The sequence below is a fragment of the Eriocheir sinensis genome, chromosome 25 (genome assembly GCF_024679095.1).
Source record: "Eriocheir sinensis breed Jianghai 21 chromosome 25, ASM2467909v1, whole genome shotgun sequence".
NCBI classification, from domain to species: Eukaryota; Metazoa; Arthropoda; class Malacostraca; order Decapoda; family Varunidae; genus Eriocheir; species Eriocheir sinensis.
The window spans coordinates 5579808-5596577 of NC_066533.1; the positions used below are offsets into that span (position 1 = coordinate 5579808).

A 16770-nucleotide genomic window follows, 5' to 3' on the forward strand; every position below is an offset into this window, starting at 1 on the left:
GATAGATGGTTTCTTAGAGCGATGGCCTTCAAGCTTTCCTGCTGTGACTAGTGTGTGTGCTTGCCTGCGCCGCGACCCGGACTTTAAAGAAAACTACTTTAGATTCTTTGCCAAATTCGCCTCCCCCCCCACACACACACAAAAAAAAAAAACGCCTCTGGGTCCGTCCACGTGATGGCTCCCTGATCCTCGTCTGACCCACGATCAAAGTGTCCTTTGACCCTCGTCTGGCCGGCCACTGTGTGTGTGCAGCGTCTTCCAGCGATCATATTTTCCGTGTTTTGTCTGTTGGAAGTGATTAGGCCCATATTTTTAAACGTCTCGGCGCCTCAGTTCGCCTGTTCGTAAAGCCTCCCGTGGAAGTTGCTAGACTCTTCATGAATTGTTTTGTGATGCTGGTGATAGTTTTACACGACTTGTGTACCTTGAATGGAAAAAAACACCCATGAAAACCCGATTAATCATCTCCGTGGCCTTGGGAAATAGTCGTAATGGAAGCCCGAGACGTTTAAGAATAAGGACCTTGGCCTCTTTGCATTTCCTCAAGAAGGGTGATGTGGCAACACTGCGAAGATTTAAAACTAACAGCGTTAAATTGGAGGAAGTCGCCTAGCGATTCGTCTTCGGCCACACGGTGACAAGAAGTCCGTTGTATAAGTGACATGAATGTGGTGGCCTGTGCGTTGTGATCACCTCGTCCACCCCGGCTGTCAGGCAACTACTTTCAGTCGTCTCTCAGTGAGACGGTGGAGACACTCCATTCCTCGTAGGGAAGTGGTGTTCGGAGGAAAGATTAACTTGCAGGACCGCTTCGTGAGGGGGGGAGGGGTAAGGAGAGGGCGAGTTCAAGGTCTTCAGTCTATTGTTGATACTAAATTAGATAACAAAAACAAGAAGTGTGTGAATGTTTTCCTGCTTGACTTTATCACTAAGAAAAAAATGACTTGTACACAGCAGTTTAATTGAACCTTTTTCACTTTTAATCTTTACTTATTCGTTGCCTTCCTTTTCACAGTCTTTACGCTTTCCACTTCTTAATTTTCTTCTTCCCACTCCGCCCTTTTCCTTTTCCTAGCCTTCACGGCACAATTTCCTCCTTCTCTCCCTTCCTTCCCTCCCGTTCTCTCCCTGCTGCCCCTCCTTCCCTTCCCATGGCGTAACGTACTCCAAATAAGTTGTTGTTGTTGTTTAAGGATTGCTCCCATCTGAAGGGGGGAGCACAGGCCTTTGGCAATTTATGACGCCCCGTAGCAGGGTGCCGACGGACCGACTCTATCGGCTGATGTTAGCCGAGCCTACCAAGTTGGTCTTTCGACGAGGTCTGGCTATACGACTGAGCTTCGGACCACACGTAAAACTCTGAGCATTATTTAGAATCCCGTGAATGATTAGAATTCTTTATACCATTTTACTACATCTCGTTTAAAGGACTGAGAAAAACAGTGATTAGTATTTGGCAACAGCTGCGGCCACGTCCCTTCTTTGGGCTATGCAGCAACACGTTCGCCGGATTTGTTTTCATCCGTAGTGAATGAAAAATACATCCAGGACCACACATCAGTCCTGACAAGCACCTCACATCACCTCTTCACACCATCTCATAGTCTCTCCCTTGCCTTCCTCTACCCACCCCACCTCTCATCTCTTCACCCCAACTACACATTCTCCCTCCCCTACCTTCTTTCAGTACAACACCCCAGTCAAGGGAAGCACCTCATCTTACCTATTCACGTCACCACATCCTCCCATTCCTCTCAAACCCACCCTACCTTTTACTTCTTCACCCTATCAACTCCCTTCCCTCCTGAAACCCACCCTACCTTTTACTTATTCACCCTATCAACTCCCTTCCCTCCTGAAACCCACCCTGCCTTATACTTATTCACCCTATCAACTCCCTTCCCTCCTGAAACCCACCCTACCTTTTACTTATTCACCCTATCAACTCTCTTCCCGCTTGAAACCCACCCTACCTTTTACTTCTTCACCCTATCAACTCTCTTCCCTCTTGAAACCCACCCTACCTTTTATTTATTCACCCTATCAACTCCCTTCCCTCCTGAAACGCACCCTACCTTTTACTTCTTCACCCTATCAACTCCCTTCCCTCCTGAAACCCACCCTACCTGTTACTTCTTCACCCTATCAACTCCCTTCCCTCCTGAAACCCACCCTACCTTTTACTTCTTCACCCTATCAACTCCCTTCCCTCCTGAAACCCACCCTACCTTTTACTTCTTCACCCTATCAACTCCCTTCCCTCCTGAAACCCACCCTATCTTCCACCTAGCTCTTTACCACATAACGTTCTCCCTTGCCTCCACAACTCACCCCATCCCTCATATCTTCACCCTACCACATACTCCCTCTCCTACTTCTTTCAGTACCACAACACACCCCTAGCAAGCACTTCATGTTGTCTTTGCCTTTTTACCCCATCCCCTCCCTTACCTCCCAAACCAATTCACCCTATCTCCCATCTCTTCACCCCACTATACTTCCTCTCCCCTGCCTCTTTTAACACTTTCTCACCCCACTATACATACTCCCTCACCCTTTCCTCTCTACATTTAGAAAGCATCTCAGCATACCTCTTCACCCCACCACTTATTCTCCCTCCCCTGCCTCCTTCAGGTCATCCTCCTTCTAGCAAGCACCCCATCTCACTTTCTCCTCCCCCATTGCCTCCCTCAACTCATCCCCTTTCTAGCAAGCACCCCATCTCACACCTCTTCACCCCAACTCATATTCTCCCCTTGCCTCCCTCAAGTCATCCTCCTTCTAGCAATCACCCCATCTCACACCTCTTCACCCCAACTCATATTCTCTTCCCCATTGCCTCCCTCAACTCATCCCCTTTCTAGCAATCACCCCATCTCACACCTCTTCACCCCAACTCATATTCTCCTTCCCCTTTGCCTCCCTCAATTCATCCCCTTTCTAGCAATCACCCCATCTCACACCTCTTCACCCCAACTCATATTCTCCCTCCCCTGCCTCCCTCAAGTCATCCTCCTTTTTGCAAACACCCCATCTCACACCTCTTCACCCCAACTCATATTCTCCTTCCCCTTTGCCTCCCTCAACTCATCCTCCTTCTAGCAAGCACCCCATCTCACACCTCTTCACCTCAACTCATATTCTCCCTCCCCTGCCTCCCTCAAACCATCCTCCTTCTAGCAAGCACCCCATCTCACACCTCTTCACCCCAACTCATATTCTCCCTCCCTTGCCTCCCTCAACTTATCCCCTTTCAGCAAGCACCCCATCTCACACCTCTTCGCCCCAACTCATATTTTTCCTCCCCCTTGCCTCCCTTAACCCATCCATCTTCTAACAAGCACCCCATCTCACCCCGTCACCCCTCCCCCTTCTTACAAGCACCCTATGTCCCATCTCTTCACCTCATCACATACTCCCTCCCCCTTGCCTCCCCTATCCCCCCACCCTAGAAAGCATGTCATCTCCCTCCCCCTCTGCTTTCCTCACCCCCACGACACACTGCAGCCACATTCCTTTTTCCATTACTTTCCCACAATTCCATTCCTTACCGCAATCTTTCCCTCCATTGAACGCATCCCTCCCTTCATTTCTTTCTCCCCCTCCCTCCCCTCGGCCCTTCTCATCTCCCACACCGCCATTTACCTCCCCTCAGTCTCCCCATCATTACACAGGTCTCCGTTTTCTCTATACCTAACTTTCTCTCGTACACACACACACACACACACACACACACACACTGAAGAGCGCAAACTTAGGAATTCCTCTTCGCCATGTTGGCATCTTACTTAAAGATGCTTACTTGCAATATACGACCCCCCCCCCTCACCCTTCTCTCTCTCTCTCTCTCTCTCTCTCTCTCTCTCTGGCCTAATAGCCACAATCGGCTGATGGCAAAAAATCTCTCTCTCTCTCTCTCTCTCTCTCTCTCTCTGAAGGAAGATTGTTCCAGAGTTTACCAGCGTAAGGTATGAAAGAGTGAAGATGCTGGTTAACTCGTGCAAAACGGGTTTGGACAGTATAGGGATGAGCTTGAGTAGAAAGTCGTGTGTGGCGAGGCCACGGGAGGCGGGGAGGCATGCAGTTAGCAAGTTCAGAAGAGCAGTCAGCGTGAAAATATCGATAGAAGATAGAAAGAGAGGCAACATGGCGGCGGAATTTAAGAGGTAGAAGACTATCAGTAAGAGGAGGAGAGCTGATGAGACGAAGAGCCTTAGACTTCACTCTGTCCAGAAGAGCTGTGTGAGTGGAGCCCCACCCCACACGTGAGATGCATACTCCATACGAGGGCGGACAAGGCCCCTGTATATGGATAACAACTGTGCGGGGGAGAAGAACTGGCGGAGACGATACAGAACGCCCAACCTCGAGGAAGCTGATTTAGTGAGAGAGGAGATGTGAAGTTTCCAGTTAAGATTTTGAGTTAAGGATAGACCGAGGATATTTAGTGTTGAAGAAGGTGACAGCTGAGTGTTGTCGAAGAATAGGGGATAGATGTTTAGAAGGTGGAGAAATTAAGTTTTTGAGGCATTGAAGGATACAAGGTTCCTTTTACACCAATCGGAAATGATAGCAAGGTCTGAGGTTAAAAGCGTTCTGCAGCCTTCAGTGTGGAGTCATGCAATTCCTGTTGACAGGGTCTTCTATTGAAAGAAGTTGAATAGTGCAGAGTGGAGTCGTCAGTGCATTAAGCATTCACAACATGGCTTCCGCAACAAGAGATCCTGCTTGTCGAACCTACTGACCTTTTATAACGACCTCTTCTCAGTTTACGACTTAACCAAATCACTGGACGTAGTCTGTCTTGATTTCCAGGAAGCGTTTGATAAAGTTCCACACCATAAATTATTTATAAAATCAAGAAACTAGGTACTGACGGTAAAGTACACCAATAGATCGCAAAGTGATTAAGCAACAGACAGCAAAGAGTAATGATCGATGGGTGTAACTCTGAGTGGGTTCCTGTCACTTGCGGTGTCCCTCAGGGCTCAATTCTTGGCCCAGTGCTGTTTATAATATACATCAACCACGTTGATGTTCAACTCAGTAATCTAATTAGTAAATTTGCTGACAACAGAAAGATTGGTAATTTGGTCCTCTCCTAGGAAGACAGACAAAGCCTCCAAGAAGATTTGCATAAAATTCAGCTTGGTCTGATAGATGGGAGATGCCTTTTAATATAGATAAGTGCCAGGTTCTTCAAGTTGGAACTAAAAATCTGAGGTTCAATTACGAAATGTGTGGCGTGAAACTCAAAAGCGTTCAGTGTGTCAAGGACCTGAGTGTCAAAATCGCATCAAACCTCAAATTCTCACAGCAATGCATTGATGCAGGAAACAAAGCGAACAGAATGTTGGGCTTCATTAAGATAAACTTCTCATTCAGAAATAAAGATGTAATACTCCCACTTTACAATAGTTTAGTCCGACCCCACTTGGAATATGCGGTACAATTTTCGTCTCCCCACAATGCGAAGGGGTTTGCTAAATTAGGTGTGCAACGTCGGGCAACAAAGATGATCTCCTTGCGCAACAAACCATACGATGAATGACTCTCATCTCCCAATCTGTTCTCCCTTGAGAAACGTCGCCTCCGAGGAAAACTGATCGTATGTTTCAAAATACTCAGTGGTTTTACGAATGTGGACAAATCCAAATTGTTTATGATCAATGACACGTTTCAAACGAGAAATAATGGCACAAAACTTAAGTGTAAACAAATAAATTCAGACTGCACCAAATTCTTCAACAATGTTGTAGTGCGAGAATGGAATAAACTCCCACCTTTAGTGGTCCAGTATAACACGATTGATTCATTTAAAGGCAAGATTGACCAACACTTCCTTCAACTTAAACTTCACTTAAGCAGAAATGCAAAGTCTTGGTGGAATATAACTTCATCAGTGGCTATGCACCGCAGACTGGGACTAGGGGGCGCAGGAGTAATCGAAAGGATATAAGAAAGGATGGACTAACGGCTTATTACACCAACAGTAGGAGTCTCAGGAACAAGATAGATCTACTGAGGGGGAAAGCATGTGTCGAGAAATTCGACAATATAGCTGTCACGGAGACGTGGGTGGATACTGCAAACAAAAACTTCATGTCGGAGTATGAAATAGATGGTTATCAGATGTTCCACAAAGATAGAAAGGGAAGAAGGGGAGGGGGGGTGGCACTTTATGTTAAAGACACACTTAAATGTTCCGCTAACAACTCTGTTAAAACAAATGGCGACTCAGAATCAGTTTGGGTGGACGTCCACAAAGGGAAAGACAAACTAATTCTAGGGGTTCTTTACAGGCCACCCAACCTTAGCAGGCAGGACACTGATATATTACTGCAGGAGGTAGGCAGGGCGAGCAGGAGCAAAAATGTCTGCATATGGGGGATTTTAACTACAGGAATATAGATTGGGAAGGCGTGGTGGGTGATCTAGAATCTGAGGATTTTCTGAAAGTAATACAAGATAATTTTCTCAAGCAGACAGTAACTGTGCCCACCAGGGGTAACAACATTCTAGACTTGGTCTTAACTAACACCGAGAATATGATCAGCGAGCTAGATGTTGGGGGAGAATTAGGTGGCAGTGATCACAGGGAAATTAGGTTTAAACTAGACTGGGCGGTGACCCATGAACTCAACCCTGTGTTGGTGCCTGACTTTAGAAGAGCTGATTATGAGGGGCTCAGAAGACACCTTGAGGAGGTAAATTGGGGAACCCTAGGGCTGGATGAGGGCCAGATCTCGGGGCTGGAACCGGAAAGACAGGGGAACCATGTAGAAATGACCTACAATAATTTAGTTAGAGTAATTGCAGAGGGTCAGAGACAGCATATCCCTTACCAAGCACGTAGGAAGGAAAATAACGACCCCAAATGGATGACCCGCAGACTCAAGCATGAGATTGGCTTGAAGAGAGGAATTTATAGGAAAATAAAGAACGGAGAAATTCACCTCAGGGGTAGGTATGTTGAGCTAGCCAGGTCGGTGAGGAAGAACACCCGCCTAGCAAAAAGAAATTATGAGATTAGGGTTGCCAACGAGCCCAAGAGCGATCCCAAGGGCTTCTTCAAATTGTACAGAACGAAAACAAGGGACAGAATTGGACCGTTGAAAACAAACACGGGCGAGTTCGTTGAGAATGGAGAAGATATGGGTCAAATGATGAATGACTATTTCCTCTCAGTTTTCACGCAGGAAAATCTAACAACCATTCCGGAGAGAGTTCAGGTATATGAGGGCGAAGAGAACGACAAGTTGAGGGATGTGATCATCACTAGGCAAGTAGTCCAGGATGAGATTGGTAGGTTGAAGAAAAACAAATCGCCGGGCCCAGACGAAGTATTCCCAAGGGTTCTGAAAGAGTGCAAGGAAGTCCTTAGTGGCCCTCTTACCGATATCTTTAAGATGTCGGTAAATTCTGGGTATGTGCCCAATCAATGGAAAGTAACTAATGTGACGCCGATTTTCAAAAAGGGAGACAAGTCAGCCACCTCAAATTATCGCCCAATTAGCTTAACATCAGTTGTAGGAAAGATGTTGGAGTCAATTATAGCCGGGAGAATTCGGGACCATCTAGAAAAGCATAATTTAATTCATGATTCACAGCATGGATTCACAAAGGGTAGGTCTTGCCTTACTAACCTGTTGTCCTTCTACACTAAAGTAATCGAGGCGGTTGACCGAGATGAAAACTATGACATATTATATCTAGATTTCAGTAAAGCGTTCGACAAAGTCCCTCATCACCGGCTATTACTAAAATTACAGGCTCACGGCGTAGGTGGGAAAGTTTTGAACTGGATCAGGGCGTGGCTTAGTGGTAAGAAGCAGAGAGTGCAAATCAATGGTAAAAAATCTGAATGGGGCAGCGTTACGAGTGGAGTCCCTCAAGGGTCGGTGCTGGGTCCTCTGCTTTTTATTATTTACATCAATGACTTGGACACAGGAATTAGTAGCGATGTCAGTAAGTTCGCAGATGATACCAAGATCGGTAGAGTAATCCAATCATACAGGGACGCTACCGTTCTCCAGGATGAGCTTGACAGACTATATGATTGGGTGGGGAAGTGGCAGATGGAATTCAATGTCGGGAAGTGTAGCATTTTGAGTGTAGGTAAGAATAACCCCTCACACAATTACTCCTTAAATGACACTCCTCTAAGCAGGTCTGGGCGTGAGAGAGACTTAGGAGTCCTAGTGAGCGCTGACCTCCGTCCTAGGGCTCAATGCATTCAGGCTAAAATTCGGGCCAACAGAGTACTAGGTTTCATCTCAAGGAGCGTAAGCAATAGGAGCACTGAAGTCATCCTCAAACTTTACTTACCACTAGTTAGACCTCATCTCGATTATGCAGTTCAGTTCTGGTCCCTCTACTATAGAATGGATATCAAGATGTTAGAATCTGTACAGAGGAGGATGACAAAGATGATTCAGGGGGTGAGAAACTTGCCTTATGAAGACAGGGTGAATCATTTAAATCTACACTCTAGAAAGGCAAAGGTTGCAAGGAGACTTGATCGAAGTCTATAAATGGATGAAGAGCTTTAATAAAGGGGATGTCAATAAGATTTTGATAGTAAAAGAGCCAGGTAGGACGCGTGGCAATGGTTTTAAGTTAGACAAATTTGATGGCGCCACTGTAAACACTCACCTGCGCCAGAACGGGCTGGGCCGACCATCAGGACCCACCGGAAAGAAGCCTTGGACCGACCATCAGGATCCACCGGGAAGAAGCCTACCGACGCAATAGGCCACCAAAAAAAAAAAAAAAAGATTCAACAAAGACATAGGCAAGAATTGGTTCACTAATAGAGTGGTGGACGAATGGAACAGGTTTTGGGAGCCATGTTGTGGGTGCCAATACCGTAGATATATTCAAGAAGAGGTTAGATAAAGCCATGGATGGTGAGGTAAGGTGGGGTTGAGTGTACAGGAGCTGCCTTGTATAGGCCAACCGGCCTCTTGCAGACTCCTTACGTTCTTATGTTCTTATGTTCTTATAGATTTAATGACAGATCACCTACTAGTCTGGACCATAGGGCCTGTGTGGTCTGAATATCTATGTAAATCTATGTAACTCTCTCTCTCTCTCTCTCTCTCTCTCTCTCTCTCTCTCTCTCTCTAACGAACGCGACCCCCTCCCCCCCACAGATGGAGGTGAACAACAGGAAGCACTCGGCGGGGTCGGTTTCCAATGCGAGTGTCGGAGGGAGATCCCGCCTCCTGTCCCTCACCCCCTTCACCGGCCCCAGCAGGTCGAGGGCGAACTCCTGCAGGCTGGGTATGTTACTGTGTGTGTGTGTGTGTGTGTGTGTGTGTGATGGAAAGTGGAGAGCGAAAGTGGAGACGAGGAATGAGTTTAGGAAAGAAGAAAGAAAAATATAAGAAGACGGAAAGAAGAAAGGATAAATAAAATGATAGAATGAATAAAGGAAAGAAGAAATGGCAATAGAAGATCATGCATGGGAATACTCGTCTAAAATATGTCTCTGGGAATGGGATGGCGGTGGTGATGGCAATAACGGTGACGTAGAAATAGGAAGCAGTGCAGAAGGAGGAGGAAGAGGACACGGAAAGAGAAAGAAGGAAGGAAAGAAGGAAGGAAGGAAGAAATATGCTTGATGAGAAGTAGGAGTTATTTATATAGAGTAATCAAGAATGCCAGAGAGGGAAAGAGATGGAAACGAAGGGAAGAGGAGATGAAGGAAAGAAAAAAAGAAAGGAAGGACGGAAAAAAGGAAGAAAGGAAAAGAGGGAGGAAAATGCTTGGCGAAGGGTGAGAGGGGTTAGTGATAAGGGGTGAGGGAAAAGACCAGGGAGGGAAAGAGGTGGAAACGAAGGGAAGAGGAGATGAAAGAAAGAAAAAAGAAAGGAAGGACGGAAAAAAGGCAGAAAGGAAAAGAGGGAGGAAAATGCTTGGCGAAGGGTGAGAGGGGTTAGTGATAAGGGGTGAGGGAAAAGACCAGGGAGGGAAAGAGGTGGAAACGAAGGAAAGAGGAGACGAATGAAAGAACGAAGGAAGGAGGGAAGGAAGGAAGAAATGTAAAGTAATGGAGTGGGGGAAGATTTATGAAGATGGACGTGCGATATTGAGTGATCGAGAAGAATGGCGTAGGAAGAAAGGAAGGAAGGAAGGAAGGAAAGAAAGAACACAGAAAATGCTCTTCCGTGGACACATAAAAGATAATGAGGGAGAGGATAAAGTGTGGGAAGGTGTTGGTGGTTGCGAATAAGACTGATACACAGATAGATAGATAGATAGATAAATAGTTAAAGAGAGGGGAAGTATAGATCGAGTTAATATGGTAATGGTGGTGAAGGTTATGGTGGTGGTAGTGATGGTGGTTGTGGTAGAAAGGAGGATGACTGGGACTGAAAATAATGATAAATGGAATAACAGGAAAATGAGAATAATAACGATGATTGCAGTGAATGACAAGGAGGAAAGTAGGAGGAAGGGAAGCATTGTAAAGAAGGGAAATCACGGAGAAGGGAAAAAATGAACAAAGAAGGATGCAGAATGAACGATGAAAATGGAGATGATTGTAGTGAATGACAAGGAGGAAAGTAGAACTAAGGGAGGCGTTGTGAAGAAAGCAATCACGGAGAAAAGGGGAAAAAAAGAACGAAGAAAGAGAAAGATGAGGAATGAACGATGAAAAGAGGAAAGTCAAGTGTCTGAAGGTGGTTGTAGCTGAAAAGTTATAAAAAGAGGCTGAGAAAAGGGTGATGAAAAGAAGGGAAATAATAAAATAAGAAAGAAAAGTACCGAAAATGAAGGCAAGGGAAGATAAAAGAAATTAAATATAGAAAGAGGAAAAAGTTAATATTGAAAGCTGTACGGATGAAACTGACTGAGACGAAAAAAACGTAAGGTAGAAAGATATAAATGGAGCGTTGAAAATGGAGAGAAGGGAAAAAACAAACAAGAGAAAATGTAAAGAGAGAAAAAAAATAAAGTGAAGAAGGTAGCATAGAAATGTGATGAGAAATTCAACAAAAAGACTGGACATGAGAAAGCAAAGAAAAAAAAAGAATCAAAACATCCAGGTAAAACAAGAGAAAAGGTAAAGACAAACAATATAAAAGGTAAAAAAAAAAGATAAAAAAATAAGAAGTGGAAGAAGGAAGGCATGGGACTGTGGTGAAGAAACTAACAACAAGATAAATCAACAAAAAGGTCAAAAGAAAGTGAAAAGAGGGAAAGCCAAACGATAAAAAAAGAACCACCCGAAAGAAAGAAAGAAAAAGAAGACATTATATATATATATATATATATATATATATATATATATATATATATATATATATATATAATATATATATATATATATATATATATATATATATATATATATATATATATATATATATACATATATATATATATATATATATATATATATATATATATATATATATATATATATATATATAGTTGGGAACTTTTCCTTTTACTTCTGTCCCCTTCTTCCTCCTCCTACCCCTACTTTCCCCCATCCTTTCACTTCCTGCAATCCTTCCTTCCCCTTCTACCCCCTACTTTTTCCCTTTCCTTCCCTCACCCCCTCTTTCCCTACATCCCCTACTTTCCCCCTTTCCCCTTCTTACTCCTCCCCGTACTTTCCCTCTCTTTCCTTTTTTTTTACGGCAAGGGAGACAGCTCAAGGGCAAAGGCGGTGGCCGAACTGGTAGCGTACTGGGCCCACATTCACCGCGTGATGGACGACGCGGGTTCGAATCCCCACGCTACCACTCGGATTTTTCAGTCACCGCCGAGTGGCTTAAAACTACCCACATGCTGTCCTGAAGACCACCCATCAACCCGGACTCTAGAGGAAGCCGTCCAAGCGAATCAAGAACGAGTTCCGGGGGGCAGCATGAGCCAATGCAAGATGGCGCCACTATAAACACTCGCCTGCGCCAGAACGGGCTGGGCCGACCATCAGGCCCCACCTGGAAGAAGCCTTGGGCTGACCATCAGGCCCCACCAGGAAGATGCCTACCGGCGCAACAGGCAACGACGTAAAAAAAATAAAAATAAGTCAACAAGAGTCCGCTAAATGCTGCTCCAAAAAACGCAAACAGAACAAGAGGTCAAAAGAGAGGTCAATTTCAGGAGAGAAGGTGTCTTGACACTCCTTTCTTGAAGAGGTCAAGTCATAGGCAGGAGGAAATACAGACAAACGAAGGCTGTTCCAGAGTTTACCAGCGGAAGGGATAAAAGAATGAAGGTGCTGGTTAACTCTTGCATAAGGGATTTGGACAATATAGGGGTGAGCAAGAGTAGAAAGTCTGTGTAGCGGGGCCGCGGGAGGGGGGGAGGCATGCAGTTAGCAAGTTCAGAAGAGCAGTCAGCATGAAAATATCGGTAGAAATGCAACACTGCGGCGGAATTTATGAGTTAAGAGACTGTCAGTAAGAGGAGAGTTGATGAGACGGGGAGCCTTGGACTCCACTCTGTCCAAGAGAGTTGTGTGTGTGGAGCCACCCCCCACGTGAGATGCATACTCCATACGAGGGCGAACAAGGCCCCTGAATATGAACAGCATCTGAGCGGGGGAAAAGAACTGGAGGAGACGATACAGGACGCCTAACCTCGAGGAAGGCGCGATTCCACCGAGGCAACACGGGCAACATGTAGCATGCGACATGACTGGCTTTCAACAAGAATGTTGAATGCGGCTTTCAACAAGGAGACATGTTGCCTGCGACAAGGCAACATCGTTGTTACTTGTTGCATGCTACATGCTGTGTTGAATGTTGAATGCAACAAAACCTTTTCCACCAATTCAACAAAAAACTAAGCCAGTTGTCAACACGATGTCACAGCAGACGGTAGCTGCTGCTTCATAATTATAATTAACTTACCTCGACATGTATTGGTTGCTCAGCCTGATGTTTAACTAAAGATGAATAACCAGGCCTTGGGTTGTCCACGTCCAGGAGGAATATAAGCAGGTCATAGGCAAACCATTTACTCTTCTTATTGGGGGAGGATCCAGACTTCTTTTGGGTTAGGCTTTTGTGTTCACGGCGAAAAGCAGTCTGCAAATTCTTGATCTTCTTTTTTATCATTTCCACGTCACAGTTGAATTTTTCTGCTAATTCCCGCAGTACATTTAATGTTGCATGGTTATTCTTGTAGTCTTTTAAGAGTATATCCCATAGGACAGTATGTTTCCTGTAGTTTTCTATAAATTCCACGTTTTTTTCTAGGGGCCAATTAATTTTGTTGCTTTGAACAAGGTTTGTTTCCCGTGACTGGTGGGAAGGCGTTCAACACTAGGCAACAAGCTAAAACTTGTAGCATGCGGCAGGCAACACGGCAACATGTTGCCACACTGTTGCATGCGTCATGTTGCCTTCTGTTGAACTGGTGGAAACGCACTTGGTTCATTCGACAATGTAGCATGCCACATGTTGCCAAAATGTTGCCTCGGTGGAATCGCGCCTTTAGTAAGAGAGGAGATATGAAGTTTCCATTTAAGATTTTGAGTTAAGGATAGACCGAGGATGTTTAGTGTAGACTGTAGAAGGTGACAGCTGAGTGTTGTCGAAGAATAGGGGCTAGGTGTTTGGAAGATTACTTCCTTTACTTCCCTTATCCCTCTTTCGCCTTCTCCCCAATACTTTCCCCTACCCATCCCGTTTCTCGCCCACTCTCTCCCCTTTCCCCCCTCAAAGATAATGGACATAACGCAGAAAACCTAATATTTCTCCTCCTTCCCGTTCCCACACTCCTTCTTACCCTTCCTCCCCTCCGTTTCCCCTTTCCCTTCCCATTCCTTCCCCTCACCCCTTTCCATTCCTCTCTCTTCCCCCGTCTCTCCTCCCCTACTACTTTTCCCCTTCTCATCAGTTCCCTCACCTTCAGAAGTTGTGAATACGCCGGGAAACACATCTTCCATCCCCTCACTCCCTTACTTTCCCCCTTTCCCTTCCCCTCTCTCACCCCTTTCTCCCCACCCCCCCTCCAGAGATCGTGGACATGCCGGGGGGGCCCATGCTGGTGGAGCTGAACGATGACGACATACCCTTGGACCCGGTGGCGGGGGGGCGCGGCAGCGTGGTGGGGGGCGTGGTGGGGGCGCCCGACACACACCTCGTGGACAAGATCATCAAGCAGGAGATGGTAAGATGAGGATGCTGAGGATGTTGAAGATGATGACTCTCTCTCTCTCTCTCTCTCTCTCTCTCTCTCTCTCTCTCTCTCTCTCTCTCTCTCTCTCTCTCTCATTTTCAAGTCAGTAACCACGAAATAGCTAAACTTTTTAACGATGATGATAATATTGATGACAAAAGTTAAAATAACACCTCCCTCCCCCCCCTCCCCTCCCCTTCCCTTCGCTCCCCTCCCTTCCCTTCCCTGCCCGTCCCGTCCCTTTCCTTACCTCCCATCTCCTTCCCGTTTTCTTCCCTTCTATGACGTGTTTCTCCTTATTTTTGTGACCGATGTACAATTTTTAGGGGACTGACACGCGGCGGTATTCTCAGGTCGGTATTTTAAGACACTTTCGCGTCTCACATCAGCTATTTATAAAGGTCAAAGAGGGGGGGGGGGGGGTGAGGAGTGTTTCTTCAGGTTCACGGTACAGAGGAAGGGTCACACTACCACCAAGGTCATAAAACTACTGGAAACGCCCATAACTCCTACAAAAGCCTTGTCAAATAGGTGTTCTTGGGCGGCGAAATGTCTTAAATACGACCCTCAGACGCCTCAGCCTCTCACATCAACTATTCTCAAAGGCCGAAAAGGAGATTGATCGGGTCTTCTTTTAAGTGTCTTTTGCTCACGTTCATGGTACACAGAAGCTTTGTTAGACTACCACCAGGGTCCTAAAACTGCCCCTCCCCTAATGGAAATGTCCACAACATCCACGAAAGCCTTGCCAAATGTGTCTGGCTGGTCGCCAGAAATGTTTAAATTAAGACTATGGCCCGCAAGTCAGGCTCGGAATGTCCTAATTTTATCATTTATCATCACGTAATTTCTTAAACTTAGGTATATTTTTGCTCTTTTTTTCTTTTTATTTTTCTTTTTTTTCTTTTCTTCTTCTTCTTCTTCTTCTTCTTCTTTTTCTTCTTCCTTCTTCTTCTTGTTTTTTTGTGTGTGTGTGAATACAGGCCCACCACACGTAATTTCTTAAACTTATGCATCTTCTTTTTCTTTGTGTGTGTGTGTGTGTGTGTGTGTGTGTGTGTGTGCAGGCCCACCACAGTCCAGCGGTGGGGGCGGAGCCGCGGGAGAGTATAAGGGTCGCTGAAGGGTCGGGGAGGAAGCAGAACAGCCCCAGGGTAGGGGAGGACGAGGGCCTGGAAGCGAAGGAGCCTGTGCTTGCCTTCGGCGCCACCAACCTGCTCCAGCACCTACACCTCGCCCTGGCCTCGCCCGCGCTCTTCCGCCTGCCTGCTCTCGCCTACAAGTGGAGTTCACCGGAGGGATGTAAGTCGCTTCCTTCGTCAGTCCAGATTAATTAGTGAATGTTTCCGCCTGGTTCTTTTTTTTCTGATTTCCTTGCTAACTTTGTGATTTTTTTCTTTAACCTTTTTTTTTCCCCTCGACTTTCAGGTGTGTATTAATGAGTGTTTCTGCCTGGCTCTTCCCCGACTAACTTCATGATTTGTCTTCCTTTTTCCTCGTTTTTCTTTTCGTGATATTTTTTTTCATTTTCCTTTTTTTTTCTTTGAGATGTATGACGCTTCCTCGGCTATGAGGTGTGTGTTAAGTGTTTCGCCTGGCTCCTCTCCGACTAACTTCATGATTTTTCTTCCCTTTTCCTCGTTTTTCTTTTCGTGATATTTTTCTTAATTTTCCTTTTTTTCCTTTGAGATGTATGACGCTTCCTCGGCTCTCAGGTGTGTTGATGAGTGCTTCGCCAGGCTCCTCACCGACTAACTTCATGATTAAGTTTCCTTCTTCATTTTTCTCTCATTTTTTTCTGTTTATAAGTATGTGAAAACTATATGATCAGGTAAACAATAAAAGCTTCAACCAAGTTATTTTCTGGCAAGGCATATTTTTCTTTCTTTTCTTTGTTAACACGTACAGGGAAATTACGCAAGATCAGTTTTCTTCTCAGCGTTTTCTTTTCATTTCTCTTCTTATTTTTTCCTTTCTTTGTCTACACGTTTGAGAAAATTATACATTAGTTTTTCCTCTCAATATTTTTTTTTTCTTTATTTTTCATCTTTTTTTGTTTATACGTTTGAGAAAATTACACAAGCTTATTTTTCTTCTCAATATTTTCTTTTCTTTCCTATTTTTGTTTATACGTTTGAGAAAATTATACGAGATTATTTTTTTCTTCTCAATATTTTCTTTTCTTTCCTTTTTTTTGTTTATACGTATGAGAAAATTATGCAAGATTATTTTTTTCAGTATTATCTTTTCTTTATTTTTTTCCTTTGTTTTTGTTTATATGTATGAGGGAATTATACAAAGGAAATATTACTTTTTCTTCCCAGTATTTAATTTTTATCATCTTTCGACTTCTGTTCCCAGATATGCAAATTCATGTTATGTTAATTTGAAGATGCCAAAATCTCGACTTTTTCTCTGCATATTTATAGAGGAAGTCGAGTTTTTATAATATTTCCTGCTCGTGGCCTTTTGAAAGGATTGAAAACCTTTCCTAATTGTTTTCTTCACTTATTTTTCCAACGAGAGATTGTTTAATAATATTTCTTCTTCTTTTTCCTTCCTTTCATTCTTTCTTTTCCTTCAATCATGGCTTCTTTCTTTCCTTCTTTACTGTCCTTTATT

At 44.6% G+C, this 16770-nt stretch overlaps 1 protein-coding gene across 5 annotated transcripts in view; it reads left to right on the top strand.

Moving 5' to 3' along the window:
• The window catches only part of LOC127003237 (sodium-dependent serotonin transporter-like), a 49795-nt gene that overhangs the window by 9109 nt on the left and 23916 nt on the right, over positions 1 to 16770 (top strand). For all 5 annotated transcript variants that reach the window (XM_050869633.1, XM_050869634.1, XM_050869636.1 and 2 more), the window contains 3 exons: positions 9156 to 9285; positions 13985 to 14139; positions 15216 to 15450. In XM_050869633.1, the coding sequence (XP_050725590.1) occupies positions 9156 to 9285; positions 13985 to 14139; positions 15216 to 15450 (520 nt within the window). The remainder of the gene's footprint in view (positions 1 to 9155; positions 9286 to 13984; positions 14140 to 15215; positions 15451 to 16770) is intronic.